At 43.4% G+C, this 11,845-nt stretch overlaps 1 protein-coding gene across 2 annotated transcripts; it reads left to right on the top strand.

Annotated features, from left to right (window-relative positions):
* Nucleotides 1-345: 345 nt before the first annotated feature.
* inpp5f (inositol polyphosphate-5-phosphatase F) lies at nt 346-11,618 on the top strand. 2 transcript variants are annotated; one of them, XM_028423462.1, is made up of 20 exons: nt 346-831; nt 2,002-2,082; nt 2,585-2,721; nt 3,324-3,452; nt 3,590-3,757; nt 3,846-3,902; nt 4,107-4,305; nt 4,529-4,708; nt 5,150-5,217; nt 5,535-5,659; nt 5,755-5,832; nt 5,969-6,089; nt 6,226-6,354; nt 6,639-6,756; nt 6,972-7,170; nt 7,252-7,323; nt 7,400-7,473; nt 7,658-7,786; nt 7,862-7,949; nt 8,040-11,618. In XM_028423462.1, the coding sequence occupies exons 1-20, from the start codon at nt 735-737 to the stop codon at nt 9,205-9,207; spliced, it is 3,417 nt and encodes a 1,138-aa protein (XP_028279263.1). In that variant the 5' UTR covers nt 346-734; the 3' UTR covers nt 9,208-11,618. The 2 variants fall into 2 exon arrangements, with proteins under 2 accessions (XP_028279263.1, XP_028279262.1); XM_028423461.1 differs by having other exon boundaries at nt 3,572-3,757.
* Nucleotides 11,619-11,845: the final 227 nt, after the last annotated feature.

Raw genomic sequence — 11,845 nt, 5'->3', positions numbered from 1 at the left:
CAATCCAAATGTGTGTGTGTGTGTTTTGCTATTTTAAATAAATAAATAAATATTACACTGTAGGTACAATAGACAATAATTTGGATTTGTACAATGATTGTTTTATACAATTCTATATTTTTTTTAATGATGCGTACAGTAGTTTGTGTAATCATACTATTTTTATGTTATATGAATAAAAGAAAATACAACAGATCAATTAACACAATATTAGTATTTTTAATGTGTATTAATGAGTTATAATACAGATATAATGAGGGTGAATATTGTTGTTTGTTTATTAACCATCGTACCTGCACACCGGCGATGACGGCACGTCACGTGTCTTTGTTTGGAGCAGGAAACCGTCGGCTGCGTCTCATCGGGCTCACAGCAGCTCCAGCCTGGGACACTTTCTCCCCCACACACTGGTGTGTTACCAGCCTCCACTCTGTCCACTGTGACCGTGGAAAGGGATGTTTCTCCGAGTGGAAAAGGAATGTCAGTACCAATATGCGTAGACGTGGAATAAACACATCCGACACGCATCCAGCTGCTGCTGCTGCTGCTGTTGCTAGCTTGCTAGGTAGCTAGCTGCTACCGTAGCTCCACCACCAGCCCGCGGGGGGGAGAACGAGCTAACAGCTAGCAGTTTACCTCCGAGAAGTGGAAGCCTCTGCGCCTGGCTTGCCGGGCTAGCTGGTTACTTATTTTTTTTTTTTTTGTGGTGTGTGTGTGTTGCGAAAAAGGACAAAATGGAGCTGTTCCAAGCCAAAGACGAATACATTCTTCAAAGCGGGGATCGTGCTCTGTGGTGCAGCCGAAAAGACGGAACGATGACGGTCAGACCTGGTACGTACCGGATGACAGCTTTCTCTGCTGCAGCCAGCCATTTACCTTAAGTAACACTACGGTTACTACTCCACATTAATGAAATAAAACCCACACATTTCTTCTGTTTCTGTAGTTGACAGCTCAGTGTAATCGCAGCTGTGGCTCGTATCATTCAGCGTGATCCAATTTATCCACCTGTATTTAACCAAAGTGTAACTGAAGGTGTTTTTTTTTTGGATGCGCCACTCCTAAGCCTTGAATCATCGCCCTAGTTTTCATTCCGAGAGTGCCAACACCCCAAACACACTTCAAACTTCTTACTTTGCTTCCGATCTGAAGGCTGAATTGGCTCTTTTTTATCGTTTCATCAGCTGTACTTCCTGCATCACAGCTTATAATGGTGTTATTACCCAACTATAACACCTGTAAAATAAAGTGAAGGCAGGTTCAAACCAGCCTGTCATGTCTTTACTGGAGTATTTAAAGAAGAAGGGAGCACAGCTGCTTTACGCCTCAGACCTGTGACAGCAGAAATGCTCTCACATTAAATCAACACCAGTCTGTGGAAATGACACTTTTCCCCCAATTAAACTAAACTAGAAGAGAAGCTCCATTGGAGTCATCACCAGGCGGCTCTGCATGTTCTGTGTGTCGGTTTGAAGTGGTGTGGCTGTGCAGCCATCCTGAACAGGTTTTTAGTTGCACCACTCTTTCATTATTTAATTGGAAAAAAGGTTTCCGCTCCTCACCGCGTTTCCACTCCAACCCTCCACACACACATAGCCAAGGATCTTCGGGGCATTCTGAGTGAAGGTGTTGTATTATTATTATTATTATTTTGTGTGCTACTGAGAAGACCCCGTCCCTGTGTGCGGCCTTTCACAGCTGGTTCCTTTGCACATTATATTCTTTGGCTGGTGTAACAGGAAGAGTCATTGTGTGAAGCTGCTTACAGTTGATGTTCTCCACCCTCAGCCACACCCTTCACATTCTTCCAATTTTCTCCGTCATAGTGTTATATCCGTTGCGGATGCTAAGCATTCCAGTTTTCCATTCCTCACTGAGTTTTGTACAGTGCCATCAACAAAAACAAAGCAGGAAATCACCAAGTTCTGTCTGTCTGAAGTACTTTCTCTTTGTAGGTGAGGCTGGTGTCTACATCCTAATGTCTCCATCTTTTCCTTTCAGCCACAGACCTGTTGTTAGCTTGGAACCCGGTGTGTTTGGGTTTGGTGGAAGGTGTCATTGGAAAGATACAACTTCACACAGGTGAGCACAGCCTGACAAGCCTGTCAAGATGTCAGCTGTTTTTCTAGCTTTTGCACTGAGAACATGCACACTCACACACACTTTTGTTCTAGCCAATATTTTCCATCTGTGTGTACTGGACACTTGAGCTACCAAATCACTCAGTGCTTAGTATGTTTCCAATTCACAAGGAAAGGTGTGAAAAAATGTGCAAATGTACCGAGGAGTGAGCTGATGGCGATGATTCAATTGATGATAAGTCTGATTTGGTTGTGCCTCTGTGGGCCTGAGGGTAGGATGTTTGAGCTGACAAGGAAATGAATATGAATAATGAAATTATTTTTTGTACATACATCTGATCGATTAACATGATATACATATTTATCAGATGTCTCGTGTTGCCTAATTAAAAAAAATCTGCCGTCAGTGACTGACGTGCAGCTGCTTTCTTCACACCTTTGGAGAATGTGAGAAATTCTGCACCCATGATGCAACTCTTCTTCTTCTTTCTAACTCTTGGCAGATCTCCCGCTTGGCCTCGTATTAATCCGACAGAAAGCTCTAGTTGGCCATTTACCAGGAAACCACAAAGTCTACAAGATCACCAAGATAGCTGTCATTCCCTTGTCAGATGAGGAGCCCCAGGAGCTCGAGCTGGAGGTGTGCATAATGTATAAGACACACAAGAAACAGAATGTATCATCATCTTGTTCATGTCGTAATTATACTCAGTCCTCCACATACATTCTAACAGTACTTAAGAATACCCTGCGTGAGTCAAGCGTATGATTCATGCCTGAGGATGCGATGACAGTGCTGGAAAATGAGTTGTAAAACTATTTTTCTTTGATTGTATTAAAAGGTCTGTTGTATTTTCACCCACACGATTCAAAAGATAACCAAAAGCAGATGTAAAATCACTGCTGTAGATGACTATGGAAGTTGAATGTTGCTAAGCTTTCAGTCTTGCAGGGGAGCTTCATGGATGATGAGACAGAATATTTTCAAGTGAGTAACAATGAAGGAGGAGGAGGGGGATCGATAGGCTTCTAGACCCGACCCTCTTGTCCTGTTGTGCTGCAGAGTGACCATTTGTCCCCTAGAAATCCTGTAGATCGAGTTTGTTTACTGCAGAAAAATTCAAAATATAGTGCCCGTTTTAGCTGTATAGTATGATAATAACCTTTTGTTTGATGGAGAAATTTGGTTCCAAAATGTTTCTATTCTCATCACATTGATCATTTTTATGTGTTTTTTTTTAGCTGTGCAAAAAGCATCATTTTGGAATCGACAAACCAGAGAAACTGGCCCAGTCTCCAGATGAGTCTAAGTTCTTGATGAAAACTCTGAGTCAGATCAAATCTAATGTTGCTGTGCCCATCAAGAAAAAGGTATTGTTTGGTTGCTTTATCATCTTTAATCTGATACTTTTTCCATCTTTTCACTCTTCTAAAGGCCTCGAATTTCACTCTTCTTTTGCTTTAACAACTTTCTATCCCGCCCAATCCAGTATTCCCCTGCCTTCCAGGTGAAGGAAAACAAAGAGAAGGAACGTCTGGAGAGGCGGCTGCTGGATGAGCTTTACAAGATATTCATGGACTCCGACTCCTTCTACTACAGCATGACCTACGACCTGACCAACAGCGTGCAGCGGCAGGGAGAGGCTGATAAGTCCAGCCTGCCCCTGTGGAAACAGGTGCGGAGGGAAATATGACTGTGGAGTTTTTTTCACTACATCAAAGCCTCCTGCTTTTGTCTCACAGTCGTTTTCTCCTTTGTAAAAGGTGGATGACCGTTTCTTCTGGAACAAACACATGATCCAAGATCTCATTGACCTTCAGGTAACTGCATGTTTCACACAATCAGCCATACTGTGTGCGAGGCAGTTATATGTGCTGATAATTACCAGGGCTTTATCAGAGGAGTATGAAAATACTCAGCGCTCCCAAGTGAGATTATCTCCTTTGGACGCATGCTGGATGCAAAGCGCTTCCATCATCACCCTGTCAGGCTGCATTTTAATCTTCCGTTTTTGAACGTTCCAGGTCCCAGAGGTTGATTTTTGGGTGACGCCAATCATCCAGGGCTTCGTGCAGGTGGAGGAGCTGGTGGTTAACTACAACGAGACATCTGATGAGGAGCGTAGCAGCCCCGAGACCCCGCCAAAGGAGACCACGTGTGTAGACGACATTCATCCTCGATTCACTGTGGCGTTGATCTCCAGACGGAGCCGCCACCGTGCAGGTGGAGCCACACACACAACATATTCCCAAACACTCCTTCATCCTGTATCTCATCCTGGCTCTGTTTTAGGATTAGTCCAGATTTCTTCCTCAGTTTCATATAAGAAGTTCTTTCACAAGCAGCGTTGAATAACTTGTTAGATAACAAATCATCCTCTTTAACTGAAGCGTGATCTGTGATATAAATAATCCGAATTGTGCTGATGCACTCTCCTTCCCCGCAGGGATGCGCTACAAACGCAGAGGGGCGGATACAGACGGCCGTGTGGCTAACTATGTGGAGACAGAGCAGCTGATCCACGTGCACAGCCACACTCTGTCCTTTGTGCAGACCCGCGGCTCTGTGCCTGTCTTCTGGAGCCAAGCGGGGTATCGCTACAATCCTCGGCCACGCTTAGAGAAAGGTCAGTAGAACGATCTGCACACACAAACTGCTACAAAGCAGGCTTCTTAGATTATTATTTAAATACTGGGCCCTGCATATCCAGTTGTTTTTGTAGCTGCACATTTTTTTTAAATATTTAAGTGTGTCTACACATGAAGTGTAGCTTTTAGCACTGCCTGTTTGTGTTTTACAACAATATGCCTAAAAATACACTTTGGGTCACAGGTTATGATGTGACTCACAAGCTTTTACACCTGTGATGAGTACCGCTTGTGTTGATTAACATAAGAGCTTATTGTTGTATCAAACACTGTAAAACAAATGACCGAGACACTGACAAAATGTCAAATCAGCCTGTGGATTAAAAACATTTCTGAGCAATTACAGAGGGCGTCCTAATAGTTAGCATTTTAAATAATGTTGTATTATATGAAAATCTGTTTTTATCCTGATGTTTCAGGAGAGAAGGAGACTATGACTTACTTTGCTGCTCACTTTGAAGAACAGCTGAGACTCTATGAGAAGCAGGTGGGTTTGCTTTGAGTCTGTGCTTAGATCACTCAAATACTTGCGTGCATCACTGTGATGGTTATTTTAAAATTAGCAGCATTGTGGGTTTTCTGCTTCCTGTGGCTGCATACAATGTGTGAACAAACCTCTTTACATAGTTGTCTGAAAATGATCTGGACAGCATCTTGACAAATCCGGTGACACTTCTGTCACCTGCTGTCTTAACTTAAACTTTGTGCACGTGATAAAGGTCTAATTAAATGCGTTAACAGTGGAATGAAGGGACATGAAGGTCACACACACCCACATCTGGGGCTTTTTATCGTCTCCTTCAGGTCATCATTAACTTAGTGGATCAAGGTGGGCGGGAGAAGCTAATCGGTGATGCCTATCTGAAGCAGGTCCTGCTGTACAACAACCCGAACCTCACATATGTTTCTTTTGACTTTCATGAGCACTGGTAGGAGAAACACACTCCTCAGTTGTGTAACTTGTGCATGAATGTAACAGCCTGTGCTTATACTTCCTCTTTATGCCTTTTATCCTGATTCTCAGCCGCGGTATGAAATTTGAGAATGTGCAAATACTGACAGATGCGATCTCTGATATCATCACTGACATGAAGTGGGCCTGGTAAGTGTTGTGTTAGTATTTTGTAGCTGCTTACATTATAAAACAAACTCTCACTAGGCTGTAGGGTTTGCAGACTATTACTGGGCCTGGAAATGTGAGCTATATAACAGTATCTTTACTCCGAACCCTTCCTCAGGGTGGACCAAGCAGGAGTCATCTGCAAGCAGGAAGGAATCTTCAGAGTCAACTGCATGGACTGTCTGGACAGAACGAACGTGGTCCAAGCTGCTGTTGCTCGAGTGGTGATGGAACGACAGGTCTAAATGTCATATTATATATATTTACCTACTCTTGTACACATAATTTAAAGTGGTGTGAACTTCAGTCCTCATGAGCCTATCAAGAACGCGTAAAGCCTCTGCCCAAACTGAGGTCTGAATCTTCTCCCTGCAGCTGAAGAAACTGGGTGTGATGCCTCCTGAGCAGCCTCTGCCTCTCAAGTGCTACAGGATTTACCAGGTTATGTGGGCCAACAATGGGGACACCATTAGCAGACAGTATGCAGGCACGGCAGCACTCAAGGTATCAGTTTTACTTTTGAATGTCATAACATCAGCACAAGAGTAGACTCATTAATCAACACAGCAGGTTTCATAGATTAAATACTAACTAGCTAGGAGGGAGGGGGAGTAAAGAGATTTAAAGAGCCTGGTGTTTTCCTCAGGAGTGGGATCAAACACACTCAAAGAGAGTGATTCATTTACTTTACAGCCACACTATGGCTGATCAGTGATAACGAGCATCTCTCGGTAAAGGTTTGCTGTATTCACAGCATGTTTAATACATGTTTATTTGTTTTACTACAGGGAGATTTTACCAGGACCGGGGAGAGGAAGCTGGCTGGTGTGATGAAGGACGGCGTGAACTCAGCCAACCGCTACTATCTGAACCGCTTCAGGGATGCTTACAGACAAGCAGTCATTGGTACACAAAACAGACACAACCTCAAAATCCGCCAGACACACACACAAACACACTTCAATTGCTTTCCACAGTTCATGTGGAGCTCATTTTTTTCAGGATTGTTAGCACTTGGAAAAAAAACCCCACACCAACGTGGGGTTCTGAGGGTCGAAGCTGTGCGTAAATTTCTCTGTCCTCAGTTCTGCCACTTCTGAATCCTCTGCCTCTCTCTGCAGATCTAATGATGGGCCTGCCGGTCACAGAGGACCTCTACTCCATCTTCAGTAAGGAGAAGGAGCATGAAGAAAAGGAGAAGGAGAACCAGAGGGGAGCACAGGAGCAGGTCAGCCTCCTGTTGCAGACCTACATGCAGCTTTTGCTGCCAGATGATGAAAAGTTTCACGGAGGTTGGGCCCTCATCAACTGTGACATGAGGTGAGTGAGCAGCTGTGTAGATCATGATGATGATCATTTTGCGCTCTTCTAATGATACCATTCTCTTTATTTCCTCAACAGCCTCATTGATGCTACTAACAAAGACGTGGATGTGCTGCTGCTCCTCTCTGACAAAGCCTATTACATTGCTTAGTAAGTCAAACCTAAATTAAAACAAATGTTTCTTTAGCAGTTGTTCTCATGGATTCATTTAAACTTTGTCTTGTAGCTACGATGAAGAAGCAGATAAAGTCAACCAATACCAACGCCTCAACTTGGAGGGTTTGGAAAAGATAGAAATCGGTTAGTACTCAAAGGAGAAGTGAGGGATCTTGTACTCTCACTGAGTCACCCAACACTTCCCGAAAGTGTGCTTGGCAGTTTCTCAGTAACCTTTTAGCAATATCTTCAGTGCTGATGATTCATGCAAAGAAGCACTACTTAAAAAAAAAAAACGGATGTCATGAGGGGTGTTCTCTTTTTAAAGGTCCAGAGCCGACCCTGTTTGGGAAGCCAAAGTTCTGCTGTATGCGTTTGCACTACAGGAATGAAGAGACGAGTGGATACTTCCACACACTGAGAGCAGCAACACGGAACCCAGAGGACGATGGGAAAGGTAAAAAGATTCAAACGGTATGAAAAAAAAGCTCTGCACATACTGGTTGATACTTAAAAATGTGACATGTTTCAGATACGTTACAATGCATAGCTGAGATGCTCCGCATAACGAAGCAGGCGTCAGGGCTGGACCTGCTCGTGGTTGAAAAGAAGCTGGAGAGGTGCGTTTTTGGGATACATATTAATACAGCTTTTATTCAATCACTAGAGTGATGGCCTGTGTACTTAAATTGTCCATATCTCTGTTGCAGGCGGCAGAGCAGACCTCATGAGGATATAATGGGAATCCAGAACAAACCTGCTGACCAAGTCCAGGGCAGCTCTGGCCTGGCACAGGGCAAAAGTTTCCTCCTCAACAAGTTCTCCTCTCTTAATCAGAAAGTGAAACAGACCAAGACAAACGTGAACATCGGCCCCTTCAAGCCCCTCGGTAAGCTGGGCAACTTCTCTAAGCCTGACGTCAAAGTCAATTTCCTGAAACCAACTATGCATGTCAACCTGTGGAAGTCAGACAGCAGTTTGGAGACATCAGATAACAACCCTGGCACAGGAAACCTAAAAGACATGGGTAACGAGCACTACGAAATGTCCTCTGACTCAGACTCCTATAATTCAGACCTGGAGCACCCATGCTCTGGCTCATTAGAAAACGTGGACTATGTGCTGCCCAGCTGTGGCATCGTAGCATCAAACCCACGACTGGGCAGCCGCTCCCAGTCCATCGGTAGCGTGGAACTAAATATCCCTTCCGTTATCCGGGTAACTAGCTGTGACGGAAAGCAAGAAAACACCTCTGAAGTCAGTGATGATAAGTCTCCTGGGGCTGCCTCTGTGGCTGAAGAAGCCATTCTGATTGACTTCGGTACTCCCATCGATGCCTACTGCCACCAGTTTGTTCACGATGCACAGACCAAACCTGTTGAGGTGTTTGGAGAGCAGCCACCGCCAGCTGTTGTACCTCCACTCAACCCTGTAGTGCCTGTGCAGAACAAGACCCCAGCAGACTCAGAGAAGCAGCCAAGCTCAGAGCCGCAGGCTCAGCAGGAGGAGCCGCAGCTCCCCAGGCCATCCCAGCTCAACGTCCAATCCTCTACCTCCAGTTCCAACCTCCTCAGTGTCCAGAAGCCCAGCTCTGCAGTCTCGGGTGGCTCTCAGAGGAGTCTGTCTTCACAGCTGGAGGGCAGCCTCGGCCCTTCACCTGCCGACAGCAATGGCAGCCGAGTGGTGTCCCCCTTTGCCAAGATCAAGAGTTCCATGGTCCAGGTAGCCAGCCTCACCCAAGCAGGACTCACCCAAGGTATCAACTTTGCTGTTGCAAAGGTACAGAAAAGCCCAGAGCCAGATACTGTCAATGAGGCCCAAGAAACCGAGCTGAAGGCAATGTTTACACAGTGCCAGACCAGGATCATTCAGATCTAGTGCTTTCCTTGTAGCAGGATTTGTAGTCGTATGTCGTGTAGAAACTTCCTGTACGGTAGCAGTAGCAAAAGCTTTCACATAGCAGCACTACCTGGCCAAGAAACGAGCTCTTAGATTTACCTAGTAGATAAACTTGCCCACATTAACTCTGGTTCCTGTACAGTAATGAATTTAAGCCCAACTTGACAGTGACTATGTTTACCTGCACCTCCACGATTATAGACTATGCCTGATATTCTCACTTGAATTGTAAAATATTCAGTTCCTGCTGATGGAAGTTGCAATAATGATGATACAAAGGCTGAATATCAAAATGGTCTCAAGTAGTAAAAATCTGGCTGAAATGATGTTTCCTCCAAAGCCTGAATCACTCCAGAGATACTCCTACTGTTGAAGGGACAGTTTTCATGTTCTCATTATGATTAGGAGACAAATAAGTGTAGGTTTTTAGGATCTTTTAACCCTCATGTACTTCTAGAGTATTTTTGTGTATGTAAACATGTCACTGTCCTTACTCTGAAGTTACTCAGATACCCACAATGCTTGCATGTGAGGTTGAACGATAACACCCGATGATGTGACGAGGCAGGACAACGTTAGCTGCATGTTGAAAGACCAACGTTATCATGTACTGTATGTCATCCTGTATGTGCGGGTCACTTAATGGCGTTTGTGGTATGGACCTCGTAATAACCTTCAATCTGTCACCAGTCGTTGTAGAAACCAAGCGGATAACTTCTGTGGTTCCCAAAGGACAGTTCTGTGTTAAATATTACCGTTGTATAGCTGTCAGACACTAGCCAGACGACAAACTATTCGTAGGTAACCTATGTGGTATCAATGTTGTCAAGTGTAACTTAGCAGATATAGAAACAATGACTACACAAGACCTTAGTAAGACTATTCTGGTTGTTGATATGTACAGTGAGTATTGTTAACCTGTCCCCGAGTAGAGATCTCCCTTTTTATATTGACAGATGAGTGAAAGACTAAAATCTTTAAATAAGAACGAGCATCATATTTTAAGAGGAATTACAAACCGAGGAGAACCAGGACAACGAACTACTGGTTGGGGGTTGTTTTTGATAGATATATGTACATGTGTCGAATTAACTACGAGGATGTGATTGATCTGAATCCTTGGCCAGCGTTGTACATTGGGAAAAACTGCATGTTTGACAAAGACAGGAGAGTAGCATATAGTAGACATATGCAATCGCACCCACCGGATTATTAGAAACACTGACGCTTTATGCACTCCCCAAACTGAAAGCATATTTGCCTTAACAGGGATTTTAAGTGGGATTCTGTATATCAGGTATTTATGGCAAAATCTACCTTTTTAAGACCATTCTTACATGTTACATTTGGTGTACTGTATAAACATTTATGTTCAGGGTTACTTTATCTTGGGATCTTTCATCTGAATACTGGCACATAGACTCCGTTTTGGTTGTGTGTATGTACCGTGCTGTGCTGTGTGTATGTGTGTGTCTTTGGTAGAGCATCCCTGCTGCTGATAGTGGTGCTTGCCTTAGAGGCCTGGATACATTTACATGTTCTAATGTACATGTTTTACCGTTACACTTAACAATTGAATAAATCTCCCATAGGACCTTGTAATAGACTGCCAGAAGAAATTATAATAGCCACTTCTCCTGTTGTGTGTGTGTGTGTGTGTGTGTGTGTGTGTGTTCATGGTAAATAATAATATGTGCTTTGAGATGAAACATCCCAAGACGAAGGGTCACATGTTTCATATTTTGTGTTATAATCGCCTGTTTTCTGCACTCGGCTCGCTCACCAGCAGACAAGATGTGGGATGCTTGTATATTTTATCAGGTTATAATTGTGTTAAATATGACTGTAGTCTTGGCTGCGTTGCGGGTGCTGCTGATAGCGTGTGTGATGCTGCCAAAGCTTTAAGGTAAATAGCTGTAATGCAAAGGGTGGAGGGGTCATTTAGGATTGCAAACACTGGAGCAGTTCTCAACCAGAGTAAGAAACTTAACTCTCTACTAAACTTGCTGTATTAAAGCTAAAATGGTTAACAGTAATCCTCAACATTCCCAATCAGAGACCACAATGCTATAGTGTTGGTGTTTTTATATGCAGAATCTGCTATTTGATGCTGTATTTGCTGGGTGAGATTTTGTTGTTTCTGTTTGTTTTCACACCAAGTGCTTTTTGCTGCCACCTCTTCATTTGTTGTCCGTTCAGATCATGACAAATTATCTTGCGACTAGAGAACTTAAAGCATTTGATTTGCACTGTTTTAAGCACATTTTTCTAGCGTTAGCACCGTTTGTCCTCTGTGGTCATATCTCTCCTCTTTACCAACTGACTGTTGTCATTGTTTTCCACAGTGTACTGAGATTGTATTGTATATTAAAGTATCCTATTTATTCTTATCTTCGCTGGGCGTCTTACTTTGGCCACAAACTTATCAATCACTCCAGCAGGGAGGAAAAAAAAATGCACAAAAGGAAATATTCCTATTGACTGTTATTACTTTATTTACATATTTTTGAAGTTAAAAAAAATATTTTTGTAAACAAAATTTGGTCTGCAGCAAAACTGGTGCGGGAATTTAAGGCCAGAACAGATGTTCCTGTACACACACATTAGTCCATGAAGT

The sequence above is a fragment of the Parambassis ranga genome, chromosome 15, assembly GCF_900634625.1.
Source record: "Parambassis ranga chromosome 15, fParRan2.1, whole genome shotgun sequence".
Classification (NCBI taxonomy): Eukaryota; Metazoa; Chordata; class Actinopteri; family Ambassidae; genus Parambassis; species Parambassis ranga.
The sequence above is the reverse complement of the archived record's forward strand: the minus strand, read 5'-3'. Positions and strand labels throughout refer to the sequence as shown.